The following is a 13,273-nucleotide window of genomic DNA, read 5'->3' as shown; positions in this document are numbered from 1 at the left end:
CGGCCACTGCTACTGCTACTGCTACTGCTACTGCTGCATCTCCAAACCCAATCCTGCGAATGTCAGCGCAACGGCGATTGGTCTCGTCTGCAGGCTTGCGGCTCGTAGCACCGTCTGATTCCCTGAGCCTGAGGGCGTTCCGAGCCTATTCTTCGGGTCCGCCTCCGATCTGCAGGTCCAGCGCCTCGGGCAGTGAATCCCACGACCAGCTTCCTTCTTGGGCCCGAACTCTACACCACACCGCCCAGCCTAGAATCTCGCCATCGCAACCCCAATCATCCCGTGCGACATTGCCGCCCACCCACAGCCTCACTCTGCCCAGCTCAGCGCGGTCTTTTTCCAGTGCATCGAGCCAGAGCCAGAGCCAGAGCCTAAACCAGAGCCAAAGCCGAGCTCGGCCAGCATCAACCAAATTTTCTGCATCGGCACCCCGCCGTAATTTTTCGGCCAGCTACCCCGCCATGACTGCGCAGCGGCTGGATGGCAACGCCATCGCGAAGAAGATTCGCGAGCGGCTCGCCACCGAGATCGCTGAGAAGCAGAAGGCAAACCCCAGGTACAAGCCGAGCCTCAAGATCATCCAGGTCGGCGCCCGGCCCGACTCGACGACCTATGTTCGCATGAAGCTCAAGGCCGCTGCCGAGGCCAACATTGACTGCGAGAAGCTCGAGTTCCCCGAGGACACCACCGAGGCAGAGCTCCTCGCCAAGCTCGTGCAGTTGAACAATGACGAGTCCGTCAGCGGCATCCTCGTGCAGCTGCCCCTGCCCAAGCACATCAACGAGTACAATGTCACCTCGGCCGTGGCTGACGACAAGGATGTCGACGGCTTTGGCACCGTCAACATTGGCGAGCTGGCCAAGAAGGGCGGCCGCCCGCTCTTTGTGCCCTGCACCCCTAAGGGTGTCATGGTATTGCTCAAGGAAGCCGGCGTTGAGCTGAAGGGAAAGAATGCTGTTGTTTTGGGCCGAAGCGACATCGTGGGTAGCCCCGTCAGCTACTTGCTCAAGAACGCCGATGCCACCGTCACCGTGTGTCACTCGCGCACGCAGGGCTTGGAAGAGCACCTGAAGCGGGCAGACATCGTTGTTGCTGCCATTGGCAAGGCACAGTTCGTCAAGGGAGAGTGGCTGAAGCCCGGCGCCGTGGTCATCGACGTAGGTACGAACTACATCCCTGACTCGACCAAGCAGTCTGGCCAGCGCCTGGTTGGCGACGTTGATTTCGCGTCGGCTTCCGAGGTCGCTTCGGTCATCACACCTGTGCCTGGAGGTGTTGGTCCCATGACCGTCGCCATGCTGCTGCAAAACGTGGTTGACTCTGCCAACACCTACCTTGACCGCCAGAAGCAGAGACACATCGAGCCTCTGCCGCTCAAGCTGAAGAACCCTGTCCCCTCTGACATTGAAGTTTCGAGGTCACAAGCACCGAAGCAAATCACCAAGCTTGCTGAGGAAGTTGGAATCTCTCCCCATGAGCTTGAACCGTACGGAGCCTACAAGGCAAAGGTGGACCTCAGCCTGCTCCAGCGCCTGGAGCACCGCAAGAACGGCAAATATGTTGTGGTTACTGGCATCACGCCCACGCCTCTCGGCGAAGGCAAGTCGACAACAACAATGGGTCTCGCACAGGCCCTCGGAGCTCACCTGAACCGTATCACATTTGCCAACGTCCGACAGCCTAGTCAAGGCCCGACCTTTGGAATCAAGGGCGGTGCCGCTGGAGGCGGTTACAGTCAAGTCATTCCCATGGATGAGTTCAACTTGCACTTGACTGGCGATATCCACGCTATCACAGCGGCGAACAACCTCTTGGCCGCTGCTATTGAGACCCGTATCTTCCACGAGAACACCCAGAAGGACGGCCCTCTTTATAGACGTCTCGTGCCTGCAAAGAACGGCAAGAGGCAATTTGCTTCCGTCATGTTTAGACGCTTGAAGAAACTCGGTATCGACAAGACCAACCCCGATGATCTGACTGAGGAGGAGATCCGTCGGTTCGCCCGCCTGGACATTGATCCCGAGACTATTACCTGGAGGCGAGTTTTGGATGTCAACGACCGACACCTCCGAGGGATTACCGTCGGCACTGCCCCCACCGAAAAGGGGCAAACCAGAGAGACCGGTTTCGATATTTCCGTCGCCAGTGAGTGCATGGCTATCCTTGCCATGAGTACCGACCTGGCAGATATGCGAGAGCGCCTTGGACGCATGGTTGTGGCCACCTCGCGAGCTGGCGATCCTGTCACTTGCGACGACCTTGGTGCTGGCGGTGCTCTGACCGCGCTCATGAGAGATGCTATCAAGCCAAACCTGATGCAGACCCTTGAGGGAACACCAGTCTTCGTCCATGCTGGTCCTTTTGCAAACATCTCCATTGGCAACAGCTCCATCATTGCCGACAGACTGGCTCTCAAGCTCACTGGTACAGAGCCCGATGAGGATCACCACGCCAAGGCCGGCTTCACTGTCACCGAGGCAGGTTTCGACTTCACCATGGGTGGCGAGCGCTTCTTCAACATCAAGTGCCGCACATCCGGCCTTTCCCCTGATGTTGTTGTCATTGTCGCCACTGTGCGTGCACTGAAGGTCCACGGTGGCGGCCCACCTATTTCACCCGGCGCCGCACTCGACCCTGTTTACAAGCAAGAGAATGTCGAGTATGTGCGCAAGGGATGTGTCAACCTGGCCAAGCATATCCAGAACGCCAAGAGCTTTGGCATTCCGGTTGTCGTTGCTGTCAACAAGTTCGCCACCGACAGCGAGGCGGAAATCGCTGCCATCCGAGAGGAAGCTATCAAGGCTGGTGCTGAGGATGCTATCTTGGCCAACCACTGGGCTGAGGGAGGTGCTGGCGCTGTTGATCTGGCAAAGGGTGTCATTGCCGCTTCCGAGAAGCCGAAGGACTACAAGCTGACTTATGAGCTTGATGGATCCGTGCAAACTCGTATGGAGGCTATCTGCCAGAAGATGTACGGCGCTGCCGCCGTTGAGTTCTCCGAGTTGGCTCAGAAGAAGGTCAATACGTACACCAAGCAAGGCTACGGCAATCTTCCCATCTGTGTTGCTAAGACACAGTACTCCCTAAGCCACGATCCTGACCAGAAGGGTGCTCCCACTGGGTTCACCGTCCCCATCCGAGACGTTAGGATGGCGGCTGGAGCTGGATACCTGTAAGTTGACTCCGCCTTTGGCGATAGAAGACCAGTCATTCCTTGTATTTACTGACACGTATTCCAGGTATGCTCTCGCAGCTGATATTCAAACGATTCCCGGTCTGCCCACAGCCCCAGGTTATCTAAATGTAGATGTAGATACCGAGACCGGCAAGATAGACGGTCTGTTTTAGACACGGACATAAAGCTTAGACGAATCATTAGAATAAGACAGGCAGGCGTTTGTTCCAATGGCCCCTTTGTTACCAGAATAAGGGAGGATAGCACCGCTGCGGCCTCATTCTTAGAGGCCATCTCGTCAACCGGGACTACTACGCGGTCACCCTACAGGACAAGGCAAGGCGTTCAACAATGGCTGGGTCAATCGGATAGATCCCTTAGGATGGTGTTTCATAGGCCTTCTCAACGAAGTGTCGCCCGAGGTCCGTGTATTACCTTCAACGGCGAAACTCGGCACGCACCAATATGCGAAGCATGGGTACTCCATCTTCATGATACTGTCTTGCTGAGATCATCCTCGGAGCAGTAACTGGATGCATAAATAAATGAAAATAAAAATCTTCAACAAGACTACACGGTTCTTGAGAAATCATAACTCATAGTGAATACGCGTCATCGCCCTGCTATCGACCATCTCCCAGGTTTTTAACATAGCTAAGCAGGATTTTCCCACTTAAATCTCTCTTCGCCCCATGATAAAAATCTAGGTCTTGACCCGATCATGGACGGCTGCCACTCGTCTCCATCTTCTGCCCTAACGGACTCTTTTATGTCGTCAATGGCCGCTCCCTGCACGTACAAGATGGCGCACTGGGCGGCACCGGGCCCATCGTCCACCAGCTCTGGGTCCTCGAGGACGAAGCACTCGTACTCCTGCAGCAGGTCGTGGTCGCGCAGCCGCCTCCCCGGCAGCAATTGCCAGTCCCCCGTCTCATCGCCGAAGTCCCCACACTGATCAGTGTTGTGGCCTGCGCCGTCGCTGAGCAGTACGTCGTAGAGGAGCCCCATGGTGAGACTCCCCGGCGCTGGGAGCGCCACGCTGTGGTACTCCACCACGTCGTCCTCCGACGACTGGTACCCACGCACCACGGCCAGGTGCGTGATGGGGGGCCGGCCGGCGGTCGCGGTGCCCAACCGCCGCCAGCTCGCGTCCGGGCGCAGGTACGCGGCGCGGGAGCGAGCACTGCCGGCCCAGGGCAGACGCCGGAACGGAAGCGTGTGGTCCCCGTTGAGCGTGGGCCAGACCATCGTCTGGCGCTCCTCGGCTGTAAAGCAGTCGGTGGCCTTGAACAGGCTGCGGAACTTGGACTCCAGGAGCGGCTCGATCATGGGACGGCCAGGGGGCGACTGGAGGTCAACGAATGGGGGCCTGGCCAGTATGTCTTGGGTCACGCTGCGGAAACGCCGCGCCACTCGTTGTGATGTAATGAAGGTTTGAAGATCCGTGAGGTACAGATACTCAAGGATCAAGACTAGTGTCTCGGTTGGTAGGTCGTTTATTGATGCCATGTTCATTCTTACTGGAAGTATTGTTATAAGTGAAAGGAATGTGGTATAGCAAGCCTTCCACGCTAACGTTTGTCCAGTTCATCTATGCCCGGTGTTGACAGCTGCCTGCTCGTAGGTGTCTGCGCCTTAGTCAGATGCTCCAAGATCGACGTACATGCCAGCAATCTGAAGCTGTGAGGACTTGTTTGAGTCTACAAAGCTTGTTTTACTGCCGTATTACATTCACAAGAGCGAGTAGAAGTTTAGGCAAGGGAAACTGGTATAAGCCCCTCCAATTGCTGATGGACTTGGGAAGACCGTGACTCCAAGGCTTTCCCGAAAGACGCTAACTTAGCCGAGGCAACTCATGCCAAACTCTGCCGACCATTTCCCCAAAGTAATTGGCTAGTTGCAGTCTCCAAAACACCCGCGTAGGGAGAGTACCGAACTTGAGTCTATACTGAAGACATCATCAACCCAAGTGCCCGAGCAAAAACAACCGGATACACCAGTTCCAGAAGAGAAAAAAACAATGGCTATGTTGCTTGGTGATGCTCACAACATTTCTTTTATGGAAACTACAAGCTATTCTGTTCATGAATCTTTTGCAAGTATATCAACAAGTGTGTTCGGATCAGGATCCCTTCCGAGGTACTTCTTGATCAGTTCGAGCTCAGACCCTGTACTAGACCCCGGCTCGAGGATAGCGTGACGATAGCGCCTACCCTCAGCGCGAAGGCTCGCATTAATGATTTCCGACCAATCTTCGCATTTATCTGAAGTCAGCAGTGGCTGAAATTTGGCTTGGAATAAGTCCGTACTGAATGCATCGGAGCTGAGTAAATGGTTTTATTAGCGCCGCACGGCGATCTCGATATGTGAATTGTTCCTCATAACTTACAGCAGGTACGAATAATAACTCGCAGCATACCCGTTCAAGAAGCGAAGTCTTGTCGCTGACTGTATGACACCGTCCTCCAACTCAAGGTCTTCCGGGCCTTTGAGTGGGCTCTTCTCCCGTCGTATCTTGTCGAGCAACACTGATGGATTCGGTTCCGCTTCGCTTGGTTGCCAGTCTGTGTGAACAGCCATGTCGAAACTGGCAAACACCAGATCACTCAACTTGCCTAACGAGGCGTTGACATATCGCGTGGTGACTAAAGCGTCAATGAGTGCCTCCGGTATCTTAGCCGCCGTCTCATAGTGGCATGAGACGGCTCGGATGATGTTGCGGTCATAGAATAGGTGCTCGAGCATCTTACTTGGGAGTTCTACAAAGTCGCGAGCTGTATTCTGGTGAAACCGTGCGTACATGCTACGACAGGCCAACCAGTGCATTGAGTGGCCCATCTCGTGGAAGACCTGGACGACGTCTCTAAAATGGAGTAGACAAGGCCGGCTGGCTGTCGGGGGTGCGTAGTTGAGCATCAAGCAAGACACGGGGTAGTGTCTAGTACCATCTAACCGCAGAAATCCCTAGTATTGTTGTTAGCCCTAGCTGTTTCTGGTAGCTCAGCAATGGGGGTCATGATTTACTGGCTGCAATCCGTATTGTCCTACGTGACCGTATTTTCCCTCACGTGGATATGGATCGATGTAAACATATCCCATGAATTCTCCATCTTTATCTCCCTTGCTGCTATCCCAGACAGACATGACCATCACGTTCTCGTGCCAGGTGGTAATGCCCTCCGAAGCCGGATCCAATATATCCACACGTATTCCAAATAACAGGGAGAATATATCAAAAAGCTTAGCAAGCACGGCCTGGAAAGGGAAATATTCGGATACTTTCTCGGAGTCCAACTTCAACCCCTTAGCCATCATCATGTTCATGTAATATCTAGAATCCCAACGGAAGATGGTACTGGCGGACGAAGGACCGTCATCCTCATTGGTTGGTGATAGTTCCTTCAAGTGAACCTTCTTCAATTCTGATAGCTTCTCAACATCGCGCTTTCCAACCTCAAGCAAGGGATCTGAGATAGCAGCAAGGAAATCAGTTGCATCCTTCGTTGACATCATTCGATCGTTGCTTTTGGAGTCGGCGAAATTTCGATACCCCAGCAATTGCGCTGCTTCTCGTCTGAGTCGTAGGATTTCATCCAGCAACGGGCCGTTGGCATCAGCAACGCGACCCTCCCAAGCATCAAGGTACTTTCGACGTACAGCCATACTTTGTACGTGGCGCTCTACCGCAACCTTGTCAGGAGTCTTGAAAGTGACCCACAACTTGCCATCCTCGTTTTTGGTCTTGAATCGCTCCAGGATTGCAGGCGAAAGGCCATTCAGCTCGTCCGGTGACAGCCATAGACCGCCCGATTCGCCGTTGAGGTTAGCCGAATATTGCTTAACAAGAGCAACGAGCCGAATATTCGCTTCTTTCAGACGAGTTCGAGCCTCAGGATTGCCACGAAGACCCGACCCGTTTGCAAGAAACTCCTTCTTGAGTTTCTCTATATATACACGGGACTCAAGGGGAAGGTACTTGACGTCAGGCCTCTTTGAGACGGCATCGATGACGGCAAATACATCATCGCGTGAATGTCGCTCTATAGCATCTTGCGAAAACCTTATACCCGCTTCCTTGGAAGCATCACGGAGCTCTTTGGAAGTGGATGAACTTGAGAAGAATTGCAGAATCCGCAACTCCGTGAGCCGCTCGTTCTCCTCGGTAATAATCGGTTGAATAGCAGTGGCGAAGGTGGCCTCGGAGGGGGGGATCAGAGCTACTTGGTCCCAGACATTGGATGCAGCGGCAATGAGGCGCTTAGTCGCAGCGGAGAGGGACGCAGGGGTATAAGATAAGAAAGGAGGGGCTTGCACTGGTCTAGGTGGTTCCATCTTGAAGAGGCCCACGCCAAGCTGTGACGTTTGCGATTGTTCGAAATAGCCCACTGATTGGTATGTTAATGGTTTTGCCAAGGATGAGGCTCACACTTAATTCAGGACTTGCGGCCAAGCGGGAGAGTCGGGGGATGAGGTATTTCCTGCACATGGGATTGTCTTCCTTGCTTTTCATGCCCGCTTATTAAGATGCAGCGGGGTCTGGGTAATCTGTAGTTGATCTGATGATTGGCGGATCGACGCTTACTCTAGTCGGAATACCCCTCTTGGAGAGGTAAACAGCGTTCAGTGCGCCCCATACTTAACAGGGGATGGGAATAATTTACCATAAGCCTTTGCAGTGGTGAGGAGGCTAAAGCTGAGCAATGCCGTTGAACTGCTAATTAATCACCCCTGTAATTTAGTATCTTTATACTGTGTGCCGATGGTGTCGAACTAAGTTCTGTTGGCCCTGTGATTGTTGTATTTCAACGGGACGGTTAGGATCTCGTGCAAATACAATATCTTATACATTACATGAGCAAACCTTTTCTGAACTCCCTGTTTTTATTGAGCTATGCGAATACTTGATGCCAAATTGTTTTCCTCAACTTAATCTTTTCTTGCAGTCTTCGAGTTCACTGACGAACGCCCAGAGCGAGCACCCAGACCCGGCTTGTACTGCGGCAGACCTTTGATATAAGATATTGTGCTCATGGGCAACCTGGTAGCTGAAAGCTCTGTTGGCAATGGCTCGTGGTCGAACTTACCTTAGCTAGCCTTTATGGAAATGAGAGTAGAGATGAGCGACCATTATATGCCGGGCTATTCTTTCTCATTGAGAAGCATGGGCTAACCACTCGAAGAGTCGCTGTTCATTGGGCCGCCAGAGAGCCGCGGTCACTTCAGCCGTGCGATACACTGAAAACATTGTTGCCAAGACTAAGGTAGTGGCAGTGCATTTAAGCATCGTGCCGCCGTCCAAACCTGTGTCGCACTATCTGGCTGTGCCGCCCACACTAACAACGGACTACTTTGACCCCACCACCATGTCTAATATATTATCTACTCATCAGCATGAAGCAGCCATATCCCCGCTACACTCGGACCGATGTTCTCTGAAAAGGAAACAGAAAAAAGGCTCAAAGGCCAAATCCTACAGGCGACCAAAGATGGGGTCACCTACTTGATGGTGCTCAACTACCAGCGATCTCAGCCAGCAGTCCAAGCCCGTTCGAGGCTACATTCACTATGGTCGATGCCGCACAACAAGCGCTGTACGCTTGGTTTCATACTTCAGTGTCTGTATATTGTATATGTTGAACTGGAGTGGTGCTCCTAGGCCAAATTCCTTAAGTAACACAACCTTAACCAACGCAGTCCTCCTTATTAGTGTCGACGAATCGAATATACATTATTTCTATAGGTAAAATAAACGTATAAATTAATAATTACTAAAATAAAAAGTCGTAAAATAAAGGTAAAAAGTGCGATAATATATTAAAATTTATAAAAAAAAGGAAATTAAATAAATAAAACGCGAAAAATATAATTATATTTTATTAAATAATAATTTTATATGACGATTTATTAACCCGAGTTTAAAAAAAACAAGCTTACAGCTTTAAATTATTAATTAACATTAACCGTGATCTTTTATATTATATACAGCCTTATTATTACTACGGAAAGTGCTACAGGGGTGTATCTCGTCTGCCAACCATGAGGATCATATCTTTTTAATCGGCCTTTCTTGGCAGAAGTGGCCTTTCCTTTGGCGTGATTTCGCGCTCTGTGGGCTCAGGATCTGCTCTTGTCCAGCGGAATGCTGACGATGCACTTCTCGCGAGGTGTGAGAAGACTGGCGATTGCTTGTATTACGTTGGCCAGGGATCCCATCACCCGGATTGGGACAAAGGCGGTAAATCTCGTATGAATTTTTGCGAGAATAACGGCGGTTATGGTTACAATGAAGTACGTATTTGTGAATTGGGAAGGGGTATCTGCCTCTCGTCTATAAGTTATGATCAGCTAACTACTCTCAAACCTCAGTGTGACCAGAGCCCATAAAAGGACTTCGATTTTACTCAACCGAATAGTTTTATACTCAAAGACTCAAAGGGTTTCCCTTACGTGCCTTGCAAGTGCAAGTGCGAGAATCCAACAATTGAGGCTATCGCCAAGGAGATATTCAACGACGTGGCTGCGGCTCTGAGCAAGTTGGATAATCTCCTTTGCGCAGCCATTCTATCCTCGTACATGGCGATACTTGAGGGTGAAATCGATGCAATCGGGGGTGCTGATATAGAAGGGGCTCGCGCTGTCATTCAGGGTGCTAAGACGTTCGCAAAGAATGGCATGACTGCTGCGTCGTTCTTTAGCGACTGGATTGAACCTACTTGCGGAGTACCAGACTTTAATTTCGACCTTGCTAGCATGTTTACTACTCTAATCGCCGGACCGGATTCTATGGGGAAAAGTGTTGGGTGTAAGATCCCGAAGCTTTATCTGCCGCGCTCAAGCATCATCGAGCTTCCAGAATCAGGATGGCCCATGATTACTGCGGATGCTTTCCGTCCACTGGTCAAAGCAGACGAGGTCATCGCGCTATTGCGGCATCTGCCCTACATCCGAAGCTATGAGAAACCAGACGTTGTACCTGAAGCCCATTGTGTCGATTATACTAACCAGGGGATGCTTGAACAACTAAAAGGGCTAGAGGCGGACGATCTTTGGACCATAAAGATCGGGATGGAGGGTGTGTTTACATATGAGGACACCCCAGCGCAAGTCGTAGGATTGTGCTGTGGCCCGCACGATTACTCTTGCTTTCTGTTGGATACAAATCTGGGCATAATTTACTAGGTCGAATGCCCGGACGAGGTAAAACTCAACCTCTCGCGGGAAGCCATAACTGCCAGGGCGGAGGACTACGAACCACCGGAGGAAGAGGCCTGGCGATCTAACAATCCGGCTTGGGCGGTGGATGACTTTTATGAGCTGCTGAAGGATCTGTATCGCTCGCTGACCTTCATTCCCTCGAATTCCGACCACGTACTAGATTCGTTCGCAGGGTACCTTGAGGAGTTCGACAGCGCTTATCCCATGTCGCGGCGCATCTTCAGAGCTCATGGCTGGCCGGACCTGGATGCCTATAAGAAAGAGGAATGTTTGGAGGGTGTACAAAAGGCGCTCAGAAAGAACTATTCTGATTTCACGTTGCCCTGCTGGTCATATCACTCATACCATTAAGGGCTGTTTCAGATTCTTCGCGCGTCATCGTTTCGTCTTTGTGCAGAACCCAGATATGACAAAAGTCTTGGAGATATACCCGTTGTTCTAAAAATTTCTATTACGTATATGTATATATATATTTATCTATGCAGATTCGCTGGTTTGACAGCGGGGGAGGCTCGTGAGGTACCACGCAAAATAGCGAGATCTGACTTATCCCGTAAGTAAACTTCCTATAGTTAACAAGAATGACAATAACAGAACTACCTAGGCAAAGGCTTGATATCATAAGACGAATAATTCTGCAGCAGAAAACCCTCGGAGGTCATCCTCGCTGTCAAGCAACCAACCTTGCTCCTCCAACAATGAGATGACGATCCCTTTGACCTCCTCAGCACGGCCATAATCTCCAGTTCAGCACTCCTGCACGATGAATTTCATGATTTCCGGCTCCAACGCCAACCATGCTCTCCGTGAAAGCAGCGAGACGATCTCAGGCTCGGAAAGACCCACCCCGGTCACCCGGGAAATATGAAGTCATCGAATGAAAGACCATGCAGGCCCACTGGTACATATTCGGCTGCCTGGTCGGCTCCGGATGGCCGCCGCGCGGCGTGTGCGCGAGCCCAACCTCGCTGAACGTGTCGCGGCCAAAGTAATCGGCCTCGTAGTACCGGCCGCCGTGGTCGTGGCGGAGGTGGCCCGCGAATGGGGATCAGAATATGGATAGCGACAGCCACGGCGGCGCGGACAGCCAGCATAGGTCCTCGCTGAAGTCACCGCAGACAACGTGGTGTGAGTGAATGAACGTCAGAGCCAAGACGGCGAGGAGCGTGCACTGGTACACGAGCGGGGACATCTCCCTACAAACCGGCAAGCAGCAGTTTCGATTAGGGGTGGGGGATATAGCTCCGACTTGTGCTCCTGAATGAATTGCTTCAGCGGCGGGCCGGAAGGACGGGCCAGCACTGAAAAGGCCGTTCAGGGATCTCGGCGGATGACCCTAGGAGAGGGTCAATCGCATAGGTTACTATCGACATCATGAAGCTTGTTTTGCCCCGTGACGCGCGTAGATCCACTTGCGCAGTGAACTTTACGGGACCAGTCGGGGGCATGTCGTGTTGATCTGCTCGTAGATAAGGCATGTCTTCCAGCACAACATAGCATCGTAGGTGTTGCGCCACTGCGGGTCCAGCGAGTCATTCGCCCTGCAGCAGTAGCTCCGGGGACACTTGATGGCTAAGTCCTCGCCGAGGTACACGCACACGGGGCTCAGGTCGGCGACGAGCCCGGAGCCGCCTGGCCTCTCGCCGATGGGGTGTGGACACGGCTCCTCCGGTCCGGGGTGAGTGGGAGCTATGGCTTGTACGGTTCGCGCCATTGCACTGAACGAGCTCAATGCAGAGTGAGACCGAACTCTCGGCTCTCCGGTTGTTTCATTGACTGACACTAGCGTGACTTTGCGGCACGTGAGGGGGCAGACTGCGTCTTGTTTGAACAGTGCAAGAATGGAAAAGGGGTAGCAGGGACCAGGTTTCCCGATCGGAAGAGGTTGAATTGAATCAGTGATTGCTTGGCAGGGTTGGGTCTAAAGTCAATAGCAACGGGGCGGCTCGCTAGCTCTCACAGCTTACGGGGCGAGATCATTGCCTTGGTGTGTTGCACGAGGGTAGCGACCAAAGATAGCATGCCTCACGCCGGCTGTCTCGCTGTGTCTGCTTTTGACTTCCGAGTTCCAGAAGCATAAGGAGAACGCGTAGTCAAGATGAGCATGTCGAATGGGACGCCAAGTCACAGAGTCTCCAAGCAGCGTGGTCAGGTCTGCGACGACTAGCATCGACACATGGGAGTAGTCCGGCGCAGATGGGTAATTCACCTCGACGGCGAAATTATAACAATAACTATGAAGTTAGGGAGTGCGATCATTATGAAGGGCGATGCGTAATGTAATAAAGCCAAGGGGAGTATGCAGCTGTCCGTGGTACCTAAGTTACTAAGGTGGGTAGATGTATTACAATACTGTACCACAGATAGATTGTCCCTTGTCTATACAGCAACTGCGCCACAGCTGCTTCTCTTTTGCCAGCTGGCATAGCTATCTAGTCCATACCCGAGCGCATCATTAACTGCTCAATTAACCAGCCGGAGGCTAATTGATTTATGTTGTTCCTACGTTGTATGGAAACGGGCGAATGTTGCACCGATAAGCGCTCGCTGTTAAATGCACCGAACACGAACTAATATTAAGCCACATGGTTACGATAAAGGCGCCATTCCAGCTCAAACTAGTCTCGCTAACGGTTTTGATGAACGTCCGTTCGCAGCCGGTTTCAATGGAGATGATTTGCTGACTGTTCTGCTGCTCCGAATATACTCGGCGACTTCGACTTCGCCTTCGACCTCGAGCCTCTGAGTGCTAAATGGCACGCAATAACATGGATGGCTTCGACGACTTGGAAGAATAAATACCTCGACATGTGAACAATGTTGGTTCATTGACTTTCACCGCGGGCAGACGAGGCTGCGTGCGCTGACGCACCCAATCATGGA

The 13,273-nt window shown here is 52.1% G+C and overlaps 5 protein-coding genes across 5 annotated transcripts; 2 read left to right on the top strand and 3 right to left on the bottom strand.

Annotated features, from left to right (window-relative positions):
* Positions 1-461: 461 nt before the first annotated feature.
* JN550_010180 (uncharacterized protein) lies at positions 462-3,348 on the top strand (the record flags this gene model as incomplete). Its single annotated transcript, XM_049308406.1, has 2 exons — positions 462-3,172; positions 3,240-3,348. The coding sequence occupies 2 exons, from the start codon at positions 462-464 to the stop codon at positions 3,346-3,348; spliced, it is 2,820 nt and encodes a 939-aa protein (XP_049167920.1).
* Positions 3,349-3,829: 481 nt separating this feature from the next.
* Positions 3,830-4,684, bottom strand: JN550_010179 (uncharacterized protein; the record flags this gene model as incomplete). Its single annotated transcript, XM_049308405.1, has 1 exon — positions 3,830-4,684. The coding sequence occupies one exon, from the start codon at positions 4,682-4,684 to the stop codon at positions 3,830-3,832; it is 855 nt and encodes a 284-aa protein (XP_049167919.1).
* A 573-nt stretch (positions 4,685-5,257) lies between these two features.
* JN550_010178 (uncharacterized protein) lies at positions 5,258-7,507 on the bottom strand (the record flags this gene model as incomplete). Its single annotated transcript, XM_049308404.1, has 3 exons — positions 5,258-5,498; positions 5,565-6,139; positions 6,200-7,507. The coding sequence occupies 3 exons, from the start codon at positions 7,505-7,507 to the stop codon at positions 5,258-5,260; spliced, it is 2,124 nt and encodes a 707-aa protein (XP_049167918.1).
* A 1,951-nt stretch (positions 7,508-9,458) lies between these two features.
* On the top strand, positions 9,459-10,741 carry JN550_010177 (uncharacterized protein; the record flags this gene model as incomplete). The annotated part of the gene is made up of 3 exons (XM_049308403.1): positions 9,459-9,463; positions 9,589-10,282; positions 10,355-10,741. 3 exons carry the CDS (start codon positions 9,459-9,461, stop codon positions 10,739-10,741), a joined length of 1,086 nt encoding a protein of 361 aa, XP_049167917.1.
* Positions 10,742-11,816: 1,075 nt separating this feature from the next.
* Positions 11,817-12,104, bottom strand: JN550_010176 (uncharacterized protein; the record flags this gene model as incomplete). The annotated part of the gene is made up of 1 exon (XM_049308401.1): positions 11,817-12,104. The coding sequence occupies one exon, from the start codon at positions 12,102-12,104 to the stop codon at positions 11,817-11,819; it is 288 nt and encodes a 95-aa protein (XP_049167916.1).
* Between the last annotated feature and the right edge of the window lie 1,169 nt (positions 12,105-13,273).

This window comes from Neoarthrinium moseri (assembly GCF_022829205.1).
Source record: "Neoarthrinium moseri strain CBS 164.80 chromosome Unknown scaffold50_Wmoseri_CBS_16480, whole genome shotgun sequence".
NCBI classification, from domain to species: Eukaryota; Fungi; Ascomycota; class Sordariomycetes; order Amphisphaeriales; family Apiosporaceae; genus Neoarthrinium; species Neoarthrinium moseri.
Note: the sequence above shows the minus strand (reverse complement) of the source record. Positions and strands in the feature narration are given on the sequence as shown.